A 16,682-nucleotide genomic window follows, 5' to 3' on the forward strand; every position below is an offset into this window, starting at 1 on the left:
GTTTGAAAACCATGGATGACAATAATGTAGAAAGATTACAGGAAAGTTGCTGATAGCAAATAAAACAACAGACAAGTCAAAATTTCCAAACAAAACAACATTGCTGAACAGAAATATATATATATTTTAATTCCGAATCATGTAAATAAACATAATGTTCTCATGCACAAAAAGCGGTAATAATGATATCATCTAATGGCTCTTACTGACATAAAATGAACAGAAATCAGCAAAGTGAACTCTTTCTTAAATTTGTGTAAATCCAGATCATCACCTGATCATTTCACAATTTTTATGAGCGGAATACACGCAGAGTTTATGCGCCTCTCCAACATGACGGCGCTCTTGTAAATCCCCCCCAGGACAGGAGAGGGCGATCTAAAATCAAATCCTCTGAGCTGCAGAAGAAAAGGAAACATGGCGGATGTAAATAAAGCAGTCATCATTGTGGAAAAAGAAATAAGCAGTTTGAAGCTCCGCTGAGTAATAACCTGGTAATATTTTGTGCTGATCCCATCTTGTATCAGTCCGCTCTGCGTCACCTCTGACATTAACAGGTAATTTCTAGTTTTTCTAGTTCTCATCATGCCGTATCTGAGTGGGAAGGAGACGGTGAAGGAGCTCAGGAGGGCTCTGTCTAACCCGAACGTCCAGTCCGACCCTCTGCGGTACCGGAACACCGTGCTCAAAGTCATCAGGTGGGTTTCACCTGCGACCTTAAACATCCAAACCCTGGAGGAGCTTTACGAAACACAGTTTAGAATAAGAATTGATTATTTATTTAGGGATCAGGGGTGATGTCCCACTGTGTGAGTGGCAGTTTCTGTAAAAATTAGGCGACGCAAACAAAGTCAAAATGATTTGAGGTGATGCTTCAAAACTCCTTCAGCATCTTTTATTAGTGATTAGTACGACTTGACTTGTTACAGCGAACATTCCCCAACCGGCTGCCTCCTTGTGTTTTGTTTCAGATAATAGTGATCCTCACCGTGACTCTGAGATTTTTAAAAGCTGCTAAAATTTCATAATCCAGCATATTTCATATCACATAAATTTGAGGAATGAAACAGAGCGACTGCCCTGTACTCCTTCCAGCTTTCCGGTCAATCTCTGATGTCTTGCTCTCTCTCTCTGCCTGGCAGCCTGAATGTACCACAGACTCTTCTTAGATTTTAAAGTTTCCTTTCAATTAGCTTCCATGTACATGACTTTGTTTTAAGCTCCTCACATATACTGAAGACAGCTAACTTTGGTTCTCCCTCCGAAAAGTGTTTGTCTTAGCCACATATGATCATGCTGACGTGTGCCTCTCCGTCTCAGGGCTATGTCTCAGGGCGTGGATGTGTCCGACCTGTTCAGTGAAATGGTGAAAGCCTGCGCCACAGTAGATGTCGTCCAGAAGAAACTGGTGTACGTCTTCCTGTGTTCCTATGCCCACCTGAACCCAGAGCTGTCCCTTCTGGTCGTCAACACTCTGAGGAAAGACTGCCTGGATCCCAACCCCATGGTCCGCAGCCTGGCCCTGAGGAGCATGACCAACCTGAGGTGAGCAGGGAGACATGCATGGCGCTAACGTTAGCCCCACAGTGCTCCGTGACAGATTCCTGGCCACTGCTTCTGTGTGTGGCAGGTTGCCCAGTTTGGTGGAGTATGTGGAGCAACCTCTGACCGCAGGGCTGAGAGACAGGGCGGCTTGCGTCCGAAGGGTGGCCGTCCTTGGTTGGGCCAAGCTGCACAATCTCCAACCTGGCTCGGAAATAGGTGGACTTTTCATTTCTTCTGTGTGTCTCTTAAAAAAGAAAGAAACAAAAGTTGATTGATAATGCCAAAAATGATGATAAAAATGATTTTTCTACCTATAGACACTAAATCAAACAACATTCTATATCTAATAAGATTCGTATTTGGTATAGACTTGGTCAGGACATCAGTCATTTAAAGAAGTGTGACTTATACCACGAAACTGCACACAATAATTGCTTTTTTATATTTTCAAATTTACTGACATTTATACATTTTCAGTCATTTTGAATTTTGAAGAAATCTGTAAAAATGTTTGATAATACTATCAGCTTTTTTTATTTATTTTTTAAACATGATTAATTGAATGGTAAATCAAAATTCTTACCATGGTAAGGATTTTTTCACAATAAATGATGAATGAGTGAATACGCTCCAGACGGCGCGGTGGTGAACGAGCTTTACAGCCTGCTGAGGGACCCGGACCCCGTGGTGATGGTGAACTGCCTCAGGTCTCTGGAGGAGCTCCTGAAGGACGAGGGGGGCGTCGTCATTAACAAGCCCATCACTCACCACCTCCTCAACAGGTTGGTCCGGACAAACTGCCCTGGGTTCTCTTAGGATCCAGTGAGACGAGTTAAGGCATAGCTAAGAATATGGATTTTCAACTTGTTTCCAACAATATGTCTGAAAAGCTGAATTAGAGCCGAAATATGTATCACTATATTGTTTTTTTGTTTGTTTTAAATATTATCAAACTGGTGACATGACCTGTTTTATCCAAATTTTTCACTCAACGCCGTTATGTTTTTATTTTAAGTGGCGAAACCTGAAAATGCTGCTGCGCAAGTTACTCTACATGTCGTTGCTAGGTAACCATAGAGCGAGCTAGTTGATTCCACCAACCTTGCTCAGTTTGACATGAAAGGTTGAACAGCTAAACTCTTTCCTCTGCCTACATCCCCCAGAATGCTGTGTGGTTCTGGATTGGAGTTTAGTAAATGCTGATATATCCACAACACACCAGCGTATATATAAAAAAAATAGTCTCAGTTTGATTTTCTTTTTATTTGAGTCAGCATGCCCACTGTTGACGACGGATAAACCTGTAACGTCCTGCTACAGGAAGTTGTTATTAGCACATTTGGGAGCGAGTACATGAGGAAGATTGACAACACTAAGCCCCTCCTCCTGTGTCTGACTGGTCGTTTTTGGTCGAGGGAGGTGCATTTCTTCAGACGGCAATAACAGTTCAGGGGGGACGTGGAGGATTACCTGTGTCACAACAAACTGTCACAACATGATGACAACTTTAACAAATATGCAAAAAACATGAACGTTTTTATGAAAGTTACGTACTGCACCTTTAAGAATTATTTTCCTGGGTGAACAAGGCATCAAAACTGGCTCCAGCTCATGGCCCCTAATCCTTGTAAATACATCCCTGGTAAAGATAGACAATACATATAGAAGAAGAACAAGATGGAGCCTGCAGTGAATCGTATAAAAAACGTTTTGCCTCCAGGCTGAAGGAGTGTGACACTTGGGGCCAGTCGGAGGTGCTGAGGGTCCTCCAGCGGTACCGACCCCAGTCAGAAGATGAGCTCTTTGACATCCTCTCCCTGCTGGACTCCTTCCTGGTCAGCCCCCACCCTCCTGTCATGGCGGCCACCCTGAGTCTCTTCCTGAGCCTCTGCTCCAGCCTTCCTGCGGTCAGCCAGGCCGCCCTGGAGCGAGTGCGAGGACCTCTGCTGGCCGCATGCGGGAGTGGATCGAGGGAGATGAGGTTTACGGCCCTCTGTCATATACAGGTGAGAGCTTCAGCTCTAACCTCTCATTTATTTATGTGTCACTTCCAGACTGTTTCTACACTGCAGTGTGTAATATTTTTGCATACTTCTTACAATGCAATTAATGCATTTTGAGAATTATATCAATCTTATCTGTAAAATCTTATGTGCCGGATAATGTTATTACTTAAGCCATCATCTGCCTCTGTTAATACCCAGAGACTAAAACCTAATATATCTTTATTTGTTCATTAGTATATAAAATCAAATAAAGGAGTTTTTGTCTTTTTGTAGCTGCTGTTGCGTTCCATCCCCGGCCTGCTGGGGGAGCACTACAAGCGTTTCTTCTGTAGCTATGCTGAACCAGCCTACATCAAACGGAGAAAAATGCAGGTAGTGCTTTTATGCCAAACAAAGTTTTTTTTGTAGTTATGCCTTCACATTTTTGCCTCCAGACAATCAGCTGTTCATTCAATCCTGGAGTGGTTTTGATTCGTTGTTCTATGAAGGACTTTTAGATGACAATGTTCATTGTTGTCATTGCAACAATGATTCTCCAAGTATTCGATTTGTTTCTTTGTAGTTTCTCTTTATTTTGCTGAATTGTCACACTTTTTGTTGCGTGAATGTCCACAAATTGATCAGCATCTGGCACATCAACTGATGCTGCAGCAGGACCCTCCACTTCCACCAGTGGGTCCAGTTTTAGCTCAGAGATGTCCCACATTGGTTGCTGGTAACTACCACTGGGAGCACTGGGAGAAGTCAGAGGAGCTCAATTTATTTCCAAAGATTATCTGTAATCATACCAAACTGACATGACATAGAGACAGTTTCATCAAAATATATTTTTTTATAGATAAAAAAAGGAAATTATTGAGATTGTTTTAATGTCTCATGCAATTAATTGATTTATTGCTTATTGCTACAGGCCTATCAGCATGGTGTATTAATCAGAGGTGTGTGTGTGGTGTGTGTGTGTGTGTGTGTGTATGTGTGTGTGTCTGTGTGTGTGTGTTTGCAGGTTCTGGTAGAGCTGGTGAATGATGAGAACGTTGTAATGATACTGGATGAACTGAAGGGTTACTGCACTGACGTCAACACAGACACTGCTCAGACCGCCATCTCAGCCATTGGTAAGAACACACACACACACACACACACACACACACACGCGCAAACCTTCACTGATCTGTGACGACATGTATATACCTTTTTTTGTGTGTTTTACTTAACTAAACATTATCATCACAAGTGTGTATCCAAAAGGATTTATAATTCAATCATCCTTGAAGGCTCCATTAAAGTTTTAAAATATATAAAACAAACAAAAGGCAATGATTTTTACTTAAGAAGTAGACATGTGTAAAATCTGTTTAAGAAATAATTAAATAAATAAATCTAAAAAGGTTTTCTAACCAAATTAGGAAAAAAAAAGCCTGCTCTCCCCAGAATCCCAGTTAAACTATCACTTCAATATGGAGCCTCCTAAGGCACATGGGGTATTGCTTCCCCTCACAAAACCTTTTGTGATGATTCCCCATGTCCCCTAGGGGCCTCCGTACTTCAAGACGTAGCACATGCAAAAAAAAAAAATCTTGTTCTAGCAAGATGCACAACTTGTTGAAACGAGAACGTCTTCTTATTTTGAGGAGATTAAAAAAAATCTTGCAAGATTTATATCTGATTCAAACAAAAATATCCTCTTTCTAACAGCAAAAGTTGTAACAGTAAAACAGCAACACCTCTCTGGATTCTCAGAAGTCACGTAGAAGAACCAGGGAGTGAAGGAGAATTAAAGCAAATCCTTTTACGGGTTTTTAAGAAGTAAAAATCTTAAAAAGGCACATTTTTATGTCTAGGTACAACAAGAAACTCTTCGTTCAAAACGAGAAACTTTCTTGATATAAAGCGCATCTCACTGTGAGGAGAAATTTGAGACACCGTCATGGTTCTGGATTGTTTTGAGTTCCTTGTGTTCATAGTCTCACCTCAGATCCTGCAGGATCTTGCCTCTTCTCCGTCCTCCTCTTCTTCGTCTCCCTGGCTCTTTTCCTCGTCCCTTCCTTGCTTTGGAATTGTTTCAGACTTTTATTAAGCCATTATTGCAACTCCCACTCCTGTCTCTGCCTTGATCCTTTACTCCCCGCCATCAGATCATGACAGATACTGCTCCCGAATTTATTTTCAAGCTCTGGCAATTAGACACATTTCTAATGACCAGTAAGAAAATCATAAAGTTTCTAAAACTATTTGTAGCATGGAATGACAGGTGGTCTCTCTATGGAGATGGGAAAAACATGCTGTTATTCCTGTGTGTGTTTCCATTGCTGAAACCATATTAGATGTAAAACAACTCTGTTTCCCTTTATTAAATCCAATATGCAGCAAAAGAAAAACGTTTTTTGCTGTTTTACTATCATGTTTATGAAAGCAGGATTGATCAGCTGCGGGATCTGAAGCTGAGATTGCTGTGGTGTCGAGTTTTAAGCTCGTATATCCTGTCACGTCTCCCTTTGTGTCCCTCTGTCAGGTCGCATCGGCCGAAGCTACAGTGACAAATGTCTGGAGATTCTCACCGGGCTGCTCGGGCTGAAACAGGATCAGATAACCTCTGGTATAAATCAGCCCCCAATATTCAGAAAAATAATTCCTATCATCCACTCTGACTATGTTGATCTGAAGTAACTGTGTGGTTTTCTGTCCTTTGTCCTCCTGCCCCGCCCCTTTCTCCCAGTGGTGGTGCAGACGATACGTGATCTGGTCTGGGCGTGTCCTCAGTGCAGCGATGCTGTGTCTTCAGCCCTGGAGGGCTGCGAGGAAGTGCTGCAAGACAGCCAGGTTAGAGCCCAGATCATCCTGCTGTCGCCCTGATGGGGCTCCGTTTCACAGAGTAAATCAAATCAACCTGGTTTATTCGATTTAGACGTACACATAGGACTTGGTTTGCAAATTTTGCAAATCAAGACCTCAAAGTCCACCTCCCTCAGCAGCTAGGACTCTATGACCATCAGGGACGCTGCAAAAAGCCTCTTCCCACTCAGAGCAGCCATGAGGCCATTTTTCATTTTTCTCTTTGATACAGATGTCAGACTTTATTCAGATGAATGTTTACAAAACAGTCAAATAAAATGTTTTGTTGAGATTAAATTAATCCATTTTTGTTTTTCAGGAACTGGATAGACTTGCTAATACCTGGAGTATACGTTTGCTTTGAGCGCTAAGTAGAAAGACCAACATCCATCAATCGCTTTACATATTGGTCAGGCCTACTGCTTCTGCACCAGGAAGCTGTTTGAAAGCACCATGTTTGTAAATGAGAATAATTTTCCACCATTTTACATGTGTGGCTTAATGAGTAGTACAGAAACCAGGCTGCATTTCAACAGTGAGAAAATGCTTCAGTAACAGGAAGTAAACTCCAGCAGAACCAGAACCACACTCGGTGTGAGCGCACATCTGCTACGACTGACAAGGCAGAGCAGAGACACAAAAAAGATTTGTGGTCTCAAATCTATGAGAAGTTTGTGCATCAAGAGCAGAGGAAGTCTGACTAATAGCGCGCACTGCGTTATTGCATGTTCCTTGTCTTAGATAATAGTAACCAACAAAATGCTGCATTCAAGCAGCTCATAGCAAGTTTTATGATACACTAATATTGTGATAGTGACTGGAGGAAAGTAGGAGCTCTCATTTCATCCTTTGCTGTCTTGTGTTCATCTCACAAGGTGTTTTTCAGGAGTGGGTGTGTTTCAGTGGGAGCAGTGGTTTTCAGTTTATTATAGAGCCGTGAGCTCAATTCCAGCTTTTCCCACCACCTATCCATGCCTTGCTCTAAGCCCCTGAACCGGTTGTTGAAAACCGAGGGGTTTCAACAACGGGTTCACACATTATCACGAAATGGGCGAGCGCGGTTGAGGTTTCGCTCATTTAGTCAGTTGCTGTTGTTTGTTTCTCTGCTAAATGTCGTTACTGCTTTAAGGAAGGTGGTTTGTGGCCTTTGCAAGACAGACATAGTGACATAAAAAAAGACCTTCCCCGAAACCCTCATACGATCAGTTCTGTAAAATAGAAGCTGCACCAGCACTAACTCCTTCTCTTTTTGTTTTTTGGTTCTTGTTTTTTTTTTTTTTTGTCACATTTTTGGATCATTTTAAAATTAGATGAAGAAATGCAGAATAAAATAGTTTTTATTTCACTAACTTAGAGTGCAGTGGGCTGAGCATAGAGTATTACTAAAGAATATAAAAGGTTTCACATGTGAAAAAAGGATGTGGTCGGAAGTCCAAAGCGATAGCGATGAATCCAAGGATTTCCCCCAAGGCTGCCCAGCAGACTGTGGATCATGCCGTGATAGCAGTCCAGCAGATGGTTGCTACTGCTGGACTCTGTAGATGCAGACCAAGGAGGAAGTGACCCCCACCCCCCGATCCAGGCAAATGATGGGAAACGAACTCTGCTCCATTACAGTGTGCTCAAAACCAGCAGTAACATCTGGTTGTTCATGTGACTCATGTGATGTGAAAAAAGTGTTTCCAATGCAGTTTTTCGAAATACACTAATTTCGATGGAGCCGAAAAACCGCCTCATCCCAACACAAAAACTTCTGCCGCGTTTCCAAATTTAGCTTGGTAATTCCAATTTGCACAATTTTATAATCAAAGGAAACACGACTAGTGTTGGACATCCTCTCACTCCTGAACTGGAGAGCTCCTGGAGACCGTGTGGTCCTTCCTCGCAGCAAGGGAGCAACTCGAAACTCAGTAACTGTTTGCATATGTTTTCACTTTCTTGTAATTATTCCAATATTTCTATCATTTGCACATTTCTTAGTCTGAGTATAGTATTTTTCTACTATACTTTTTCTTATATTGTGAATTCTTACAATACAGTCTCATATTTTGTATAGTTCCTCAGAATCAGAATGCCTTTTTAGTCGTTGTACAAAAGTGCCACAAAATGCATATTGTTACTGTGGTATTAATCTGTGGTTTGATTGGTATGAGTGTGCTAGCTCCTCAAACCCGCTCTAGCACAGCTAGTTTTCTAGGGGAAACTAGGGCAGATATTTCCATTGTAATACCAGTGGAGACATATAAAAATTATGTAATGAGTTACTAGAAATGTTTTAGTTGCTGCAACAGCCAAGAAAGACTTTTCCATTGTTTACTGAAAGGGTTATGAATAATTTCTAATTTCACTTCAAATTCTTATTCTAACAAAACAGCCTTTTATTGTTTTAAATCAGACACAGAGATGCAAACTGGGAAATATTCACCACATGCTTGCATGCTATTTTGTTTTATTGAATATATATATTTATATATAAATTTCAGAAATAGCATGTGGGAAAGGTTGAAGGCCAAGTCTGTACAATGCACATTATTCCAATCTATCTGGAAATAATTGATTCATTAACTTTTCATCCACCAGGGCAGGCAGGCGTTGCTGTGGCTGCTGGGCGCCTATGGGGAGAGGATTTCCAGCGCCCCTTACACGTTGGAAGCGTTCATCGACGGAGTGAGAAGCGAAACCTCCATGGAGCTGAAGATGGAGCTGCTGACGTCCACCATGAGGCTGTTTCTGTGTCGTCCTGCTGAGACGCAGGACATGCTGGGGAGGCTGCTGCACTACTGTATAGGTGCGTGTCTGCAATTAGATCCCTGGCTTGAGTGATAAAATGACAATTGGTACCAAACACAACGTTGTGTTTTACAGAGGAGGAGAGAGACATGTGTGTGCGCGGCCAGGCTCTTCTCTATTACCGCCTGTTGCAGTGTGGGATCGTAGAAACGCAAAATGTTCTCCAGGTCCGGAGATCAGACCCTTCCATTGGTGTTTTAATCGGCCGCCCGGCTGAACCCGTTAGCCAGTGGGCGAGCAGCTTTAACACTCTGGAGCCTCTGCAGCACTCTTCAGTAGAAGTAGAGTCAACTAGTAGGGGGAGCCCAGAACATCTGGCAACTATTCCCAAAGCAAACGCAGACCTTCCAGACAATCTGGACTGCAGACAACTTGAGATGGTTCATTTAGGTGAGCAGTCAAATTTTCTGGATTTTACATTTCGTTTCCTGTCTTTATACTTATCTTGTCTTTTATTATTGTCTCTTATTTGCCTTAATTGCTCTCTGGTAAGACACAATATCAATAAGTAATAGTAATTTTGGCCTCTTAAGATCAGTATGTTCCAAATAGCAGGCTGTGTTCCATTTCATTCATGATTTCTTTTCGTCATTATTTAAACTATTCGTGTTGATTATTGAGTGAATGAAATAAAAAAACATAAAATGAATTGAAAATGAAACTAAATCACTTAAAGTACTTTGAACTGCCTTGTTGCTCACATCCATCCATCCATGTGCAGAACAAATAAAGCTGACTTGTTCACTGAAGCACACAACAGTCACATCATCAACGTATCCGCTGTGGTTACATTGCAGTCATGGGTAAACATGGAGCGGGGCCTCTCCAGCAACTCATCAAGATTAAAAGAGTTAAAAACTGAGCTGAGCAACAACAAATTTGCTTTTTCCAAACGAATGTTTTGAACGTAGGGAATTTTTGATGTTTTGGGTTTAAAAAGTAGAGGTAATGCCTTTGCATTTACAGAAGTTTTACTCACTGTAATCTGTAATTATCTCTATAATAATTACACTTTTTGGCACCGTGGGACATTTTATTTTTATTTCAGGTCATTTGCCTTTACCTAAAGAAAATACTTTTGTTTTGGTAACCAGATCTCTCCTCCATTGTGAACGTGTCATTAAACAGTTAAACCATCAGAGTGGTTTAATGCAGAGTGTTGCAATAAGGAGCTGGATTAGACATGCTCCAGACATTCTGACCTGTTTGTAAGAATCCAGACCAATCAGGCAGCATGACTCCTGTAAACACAGCCTGCAAGTGATCGTTATCGTGCCGGACCAGTTCTGTGACTCCTGCTGCGTGATGCTTGTTGTGGTTCCCCGCAGTGAGGTTTTCTGTCTCAAAGCGTGACTGGAATATCTGCAGTGGGACCATCAAGGTCATTTCATATTGAAACGCTGCTCCTGAAGAGCATTTTGCTCTGCAGTATCCCCTCAGTGACCGGCCAAATAGACTGAGCGATTTAGAGTGCAATGACCAAACCCGGAGCTGAATCACATTTCTTCCATCACTGTGTTGCATGCCACACTTATCACGCCACTGGAGTGTATTTATAGCTCTGACATCAGAGGTTCATGTTTACTTCCCGCTAATCTAATGTGGCTGGTGGTCGTGGTGCTCAACAAGCACAAGACGCTCACATCAGATTTCATTTAGTTTGAGATCAACCCATGATTGCATGTGCTTGAGTAGCAACTGTGCCTCCAGCATCCTGACTATGCGCCTCTTTTCATCCTCCAGGTTCAGACGGCGCCGCTCAGCGTTTGGGCCTCCCGTCTCCCGGTGCCGAGCCCAGCGTCACTCTGTCTCTTTCTCCACCTGTCACCCCGGAGGAGTTTGAGCGCCTGTGGATGCAGCGGCGTGCTTCGCATTCAGAACAAGGTAATGGAGCGGACGCTTCCTCCCGCTTATATTAGTCAGGATTCATGTAAGCGTTAATGTAATTTTACATTATTCACTTATTAAGCGATTAGGTCTGTCGAGGTCCAGGATGCGACGTTTTCGCCTGAATGTGGTTACCTGCTCTGTTTGAAAACAGCTGCAGTGTCTGATTGGACCACTTTAACATTAATGTTAAAGTATTTTTATGTAGTCTTTTTCTACAGTCCATCCGACAATTTAGTTACACCATAGGTCCTGTTAAACTGATTTAGGGTATTTTCACAACTTGTAGTCTGGTAGAATCGGTTCAATTGGAGACCAAAATTGCAACATTTGTTACATTTTCAGCTCCTGTGGTTTGTTTTCACAATGCACTGAGTCAAACAACCTAAACTAATTGGAAAATTTGTTCACTCCCTCGCCTGTGGTTGCGCTGCACCAAGAACCGCTGAAGGAAACAACACAAAAACCTCAGAGGAAAACACTCTTCACCAAATGCAAACAGGAATGGAGCAGCGTCACAGAGCAGTTGTAGAATCTCCATTTTGTCTTTGGCAAAGGACCATGAGACATTTCTCCCACTTGCACTCGACTCCCCCGTTTGTTTTGGTGATGTTTACCCTCATAACCTGGTTCCTGCTTTCGGCCCGGTCTCCTCCCAGCTCATATATGATTTGAATATGCATATGTGAATGCAACCGAACTGAGACTGAGGTTTGTAGGCGAACCAGAGTTCACTTTTCTGATCCATTCAGAGTTTGAGTACAAACTCTAGTTTGATTAAACTAATCAAACTAGAGCAGACTACACAGAGCTGGTGTGAAAAGAATGATGTTTTCTTCGGGTAAATAGGTTTTCATGCCTTGATTCTATCTATCTGGTCTTGGGCTTCATATTTAGACGAATTATTATGAATGAATTTTGCAGAAAATCCAACAGTGCTGATGTATATCTATTTAAATCAAAGCAAAGGCAAATGTTAACCTAAGGGGCCTCATTAACCTAATTAGGCTTGAAACCTTAACCTGAACCTTCAGAGCCACATAAAGACAATTACAAAGTCAGCCTTATGTCACCTGAAGAACATTGTTGTTATTTGATAAATCACTGAACAGCTTAGCACCACAACACATTAAAGACCTGCTGTTGCTGTATCAACCCTCTAGACCACTCAGGTCTTCTGGTTCTGCTCTGCATCCCCAGAACCAAACGAGAAGAAGCAGCATTCAGCTTCTCCTTGAGTTTTTTTTTTTTTCTTTTTTGATCAAGGCTTTAAAACCACCTGTTTAGAGCTGCCTTTGATTAATAAAAAAGTAAACAGTGATTAATACATCTGATGAGTATTTGATGATAGTTGCTCTTGATTATGTTAACAAAATGTAAAGCTTGTTGCTTGTTTGCTGTTCCCGCTGTGATTGGTGGTTGCGTTATGTTTTTATCACGTTAAGCACTTTGAGCTGACTTGCCGCTGAAATGTGCCGTACAAATAAACTTGATTTAAGCCCTGTCTTGAGCAGCCCTCCCAAACGCAGCTGCAGCTGTTTATAGGATTACATTGATGACATGTGTCATCACAGCCATTTGCAGCACATTGCGTGCTATGCAGCGGAGAACACACAAAGAGACGACGAATGTTTAAGATTAGTCATTTTTAATGAGAGGACGGAGAAGACATTTTTGACATCTTTGAGATTATACCAAGCTGCTACCGTAGCTACAAAGGGAGACTGCTGCTTATTGTGTTAGCATTGTGAGCAGAGCTTAATAAAATTACAGTCAATTACATGGAGCAGGCTGATCCCTGCTGCTGTGACGCACTGCAGGATATGAGGCTGGGTTTACTGTACTGTTATCTGAAGTAGTATTTCTCAAGATTATGCCAATAAAAAATACATACTTAGCACAAAAGGTGAGGAAATTTGTGTGTGACTATTTGTCTGTTGTGACAATCTGCCACTCCCGCATCATCATACCGCCTCTACCAAAGAGGATAAAACAGGTTTCTCTAGCACAACCTGCATATCCACTTCTGCTGATCGACCTGTAAATCTGTTTTACATACTAGCCAGGGTATCACTGAGTGGAAACAAAAAGGTTTCCCAACAGTTTAACGTTATTACCAAGAAGCATTGTTACAACAAAGAGCAGAAAACTCCAACAAACACAAATTTCTTTAATTAAAGTAAGGATTTTCTGGACACAATTTTGTTTCATTCAAAATCATACATAGCACTTTTGCAAGTCAGTATAGTTGGAATTTAGTTAGCTGTTTCGTTGGCTTGGTTGATATTTCTTCAACAATTACAATAGTGGTTTTTTTTTCTTTTCAGATTTGACTGTATTTGACTTGTTTCCAGTCCAGTAGCTGAACAAGGATAGATTTTTTTAACACACATGTGAACATTTCAAATTAAAAAAATAAACATCTGGATAAATAACCTGTTTCAATTTGAAAATTGCACATTTTTACAAGCTGTTTGCTTGAAGGACACAATTTATTCCCATTTCTTAAGCTTAATTTATAAAAAAAATAGCAAAGAATTACTGTTTCTCTGAATGGGAAACTGAGAGCTGTTAACTGAAAACTGTAAATAATCAGCTAAAAGATGAAGCATTTCTTCTGCCCTGTGACAGGCACAATTTCTGTTTTTTCCCCTCCAAATGTTGTTGCCCCTTAGTTTTGGAAGGAAGAACTGAATACAATAAAGATAAATATCAATTAAATTGAACTTTAAGCTCTTTGGGGATCAGGTTGTAGTCTATGAACCATGTTATCTTTCATTGAGGTGTCCAGCAAATGCAACTACAGGTTCTTGGCTTGCCTCGTGATAAACTGGACGATAACACTTTTGACTCCTGTGGACTCGTGCAGAGTTGAATATAAAATGCCCTTTGCTGTCCATGATAGGGTTGGAACAAGATGGTTGATCTTGTGTTGGTACGTTATAAAAGCAACTTCCTGTTTTCAGTTTTTACAGTCAGTGTAAAACATTTCCAAACTTTATTGGCACTTGAACCCAGTTTGCCGCTGCTTCACGTGTTTTAGAGCTAATGCCACATTTACAATTGTTGGACAATACTTTTATGTGACTCAAACCAACAATAAAACAAAAGACAAACTGATCTACAGTGAAAGAAAATGAGAAAAGAACAAGAGGAAGGAAGGAACAACTCAAACTCAATGTCAACTCATGTATTTATAAAGCACTAACAACATGAGCTGCTAATAGCCATAGGGCAAAAACAAAGTAATAAAATCATCCCATAAAACAATAAAAGTCCTCAGGCTTCACTTGAATACTATGGAGTAAGACTGCGGCTTTAGAAGCATCTTAAAATTCAACTCAGTTATGTTGTTTCAGTATTAAAATAGAAAACCTCTGTGAATTTCAGACAAATGAATTACACTACACAAAAAAGTTAATATTCAACTTTCAGGTGAAATCTGAACCTGAAATGCACTATAACCTTATATTATGAATATATTGTCAATGCAAAACCGGTGTGCTCAATAGTCATGTCACTCTGTAGATTGAAATGATTGTTGGGGAATATATTTTAAGAGTTGTCAAGTTGTATTTTTCATGCTGATGTAGTCTCTGAGCAGGAAAAGCTCACACTACACACACATAACAGCCAAAACTATTGAATGTCACAGAGAAGGAAACACAGATCAGAAACAAGAAAACACACATATACATTACCTGATATTGTCACCAATATAATCACCGTGGCAAGATTCTCTAATCTTGTGCAGCCCTATGACTTTTACAGCGACTTACTCTGATCAGGTATGAATCGATAGAATATTTCAGCAGCAAGGTTGATGTAAAGTTCTTTACATCATAAACAAATCATACAGTGACCAATTGTGAAATAAGCAATAAACATGATATTTTATCAAATGCCATCATAAGAATCAGCAATAAAAACTTTGATCTTGATCAATGTTCCACTTAATATTAATCAAAAGTAAACTGGTGGGTTTTAGTCTAGATTTAAAGGATGTCTGTGGTTTCAGCTCTTTTGCAGTTTTCTGTAAGTTTAATTTGTGGTCTGTGCGCCACAAATTGTTCCACATAATTGTGGTGCGTAGAAGCTGAATGCTGCTTCTGTTTGGTTCTGGGTCTCTGGGATGCAGAGAACCAGAAACTCACTTCTAAAGTGTGAATAAAATGTGTTAACATTTACTCAGTTAACTGTTTACACATTTAACTGAGTAATTGGCACTCAGTTACATTTACTGCAGCACACTTTTTACCCACTGCTGTTACGTGAGCCTTTTTTTTTTGGCTACTGTCTACAAACCTGCTGCTGCTTGTTTCATGGCGTTTGTTAAAGATGTTTCTCATCCTGTTTCAGCAGAATCAGCCAATGAGGGAGATAACGGCACGTGGATAGAGGACACCATCAGGTGTGGGGCCGTGCCCCACTGCTCCCCACAGAGCCTTCACGCCGCCATGCAGCTGGTCAACATCCAGACACTTGCCTTCACGCCATCACACACGCTCCCGTGGAAAGTCTTCCTTTACACGCACACCTTGCGCGCCGACACCACCTGCAGCACGCTGGTGCTGGGGGAGCTGCTGTACGCCGGAGAGCTAAATCCAAAATGCTCAGCTGGAGGAGAGATGGAGGGCGATGAACAAACACAAGCAACGGCGGATGGAGATAAGGAAGTTAAAGTGACTCTTTGGCAGCAGCCGCATGATGTTAGCGCCCTGAGGGTCTTTCTGTCAGTCCTAACCACTGTACTGCACACACTTTCCTCTGAGGTGGCTTAGTTTATTTAAGCCTGAAGTGAGTTGTTTAGTTGATGTCTCTTCCATTGTGATGTTATCCAGTGCCTTGAAAACTGACATGGGTGAGAAAAGATTGACTTGACTTTGACACAGGACAGTGCACACTAACACTTGTTACAGATGAGGCTGGGTAAAAAGCTCAAAAGCCGTTCATACTTTCTGTTTAGTCATATCCAAAGTGTGCTACACTATGAAAAGCTAAATAAAAATCAGCTGAGGTTCATGAATCTCCTGTGTTCGGTGTAAAGAAGAAATCCTTTGATTCGTTTCTGGCCTGATGACAATGGAACCACAATGAACTGCTTTCATTCACATTCAATTATTTTCAGGCGGAGCTGGAATCTGGAGTCATAAATTGTAGCGCTGTTTACCTAGAGACTCACAGACAAAGGTGGTGTTATGCTTTAAACAGCTGCAACTTAAACTTAAACTTTAAACTCTTGTCTGCAAATCATCTGTTTAGCTCAGTCACTCTGCTTTACACACAGTAACAGGTTTTTGTTGCTATGTACGGCTGTGCATGTCTGACAAGCATTTCTGTTAGAAGTGAATAGAAAACAAGCAGGAACAAATTCCCAAAAGTAAAGCTAGAGAATTTCTGAAGAAATTTAAAAGGGGCCTGCCAAAGTGTGCTCTTTGGTTGGAACCCAGCGTTATGATGCTAAAAACTAGCATCAATGCTAAGCCTAGCTAAAATAATATTAATAGCAAGCATGATGATTAACATGGACTTACTCCATATATATATAAATATATATATATTTATATATAAAAATAAAAGAAATTTGACTCGGTATCATAACTGTATCTGGGGTGTGAAATT

The 16,682-nt window shown here is 41.0% G+C and overlaps 1 protein-coding gene across 2 annotated transcripts; it reads left to right on the forward strand.

Moving 5' to 3' along the window:
* Window positions 1-178: 178 nt before the first annotated feature.
* Window positions 179-16,082, forward strand: ap4b1 (adaptor related protein complex 4 subunit beta 1). Of its 2 annotated transcripts, none has more exons than XM_055048411.1 (14): window positions 179-494; window positions 569-698; window positions 1,321-1,545; window positions 1,631-1,761; window positions 2,180-2,327; window positions 3,266-3,551; window positions 3,825-3,923; window positions 4,555-4,666; window positions 6,064-6,147; window positions 6,268-6,371; window positions 8,964-9,171; window positions 9,249-9,563; window positions 10,917-11,057; window positions 15,420-16,082. In XM_055048411.1, the coding sequence occupies exons 2-14, from the start codon at window positions 586-588 to the stop codon at window positions 15,839-15,841; spliced, it is 2,388 nt and encodes a 795-aa protein (XP_054904386.1). In that variant the 5' UTR covers window positions 179-494; window positions 569-585; the 3' UTR covers window positions 15,842-16,082. The 2 variants fall into 2 exon arrangements, with proteins under 2 accessions (XP_054904386.1, XP_054904387.1); XM_055048412.1 differs by having other exon boundaries at window positions 15,423-16,082.
* The last annotated feature ends 600 nt before the right edge of the window (window positions 16,083-16,682 follow it).

Source organism: Poeciliopsis prolifica, unplaced genomic scaffold (assembly GCF_027474105.1).
Source record: "Poeciliopsis prolifica strain line A6 unplaced genomic scaffold, Auburn_PproV2 SCAFFOLD027, whole genome shotgun sequence".
Lineage (NCBI taxonomy): Eukaryota > Metazoa > Chordata > Actinopteri > Cyprinodontiformes > Poeciliidae > Poeciliopsis > Poeciliopsis prolifica.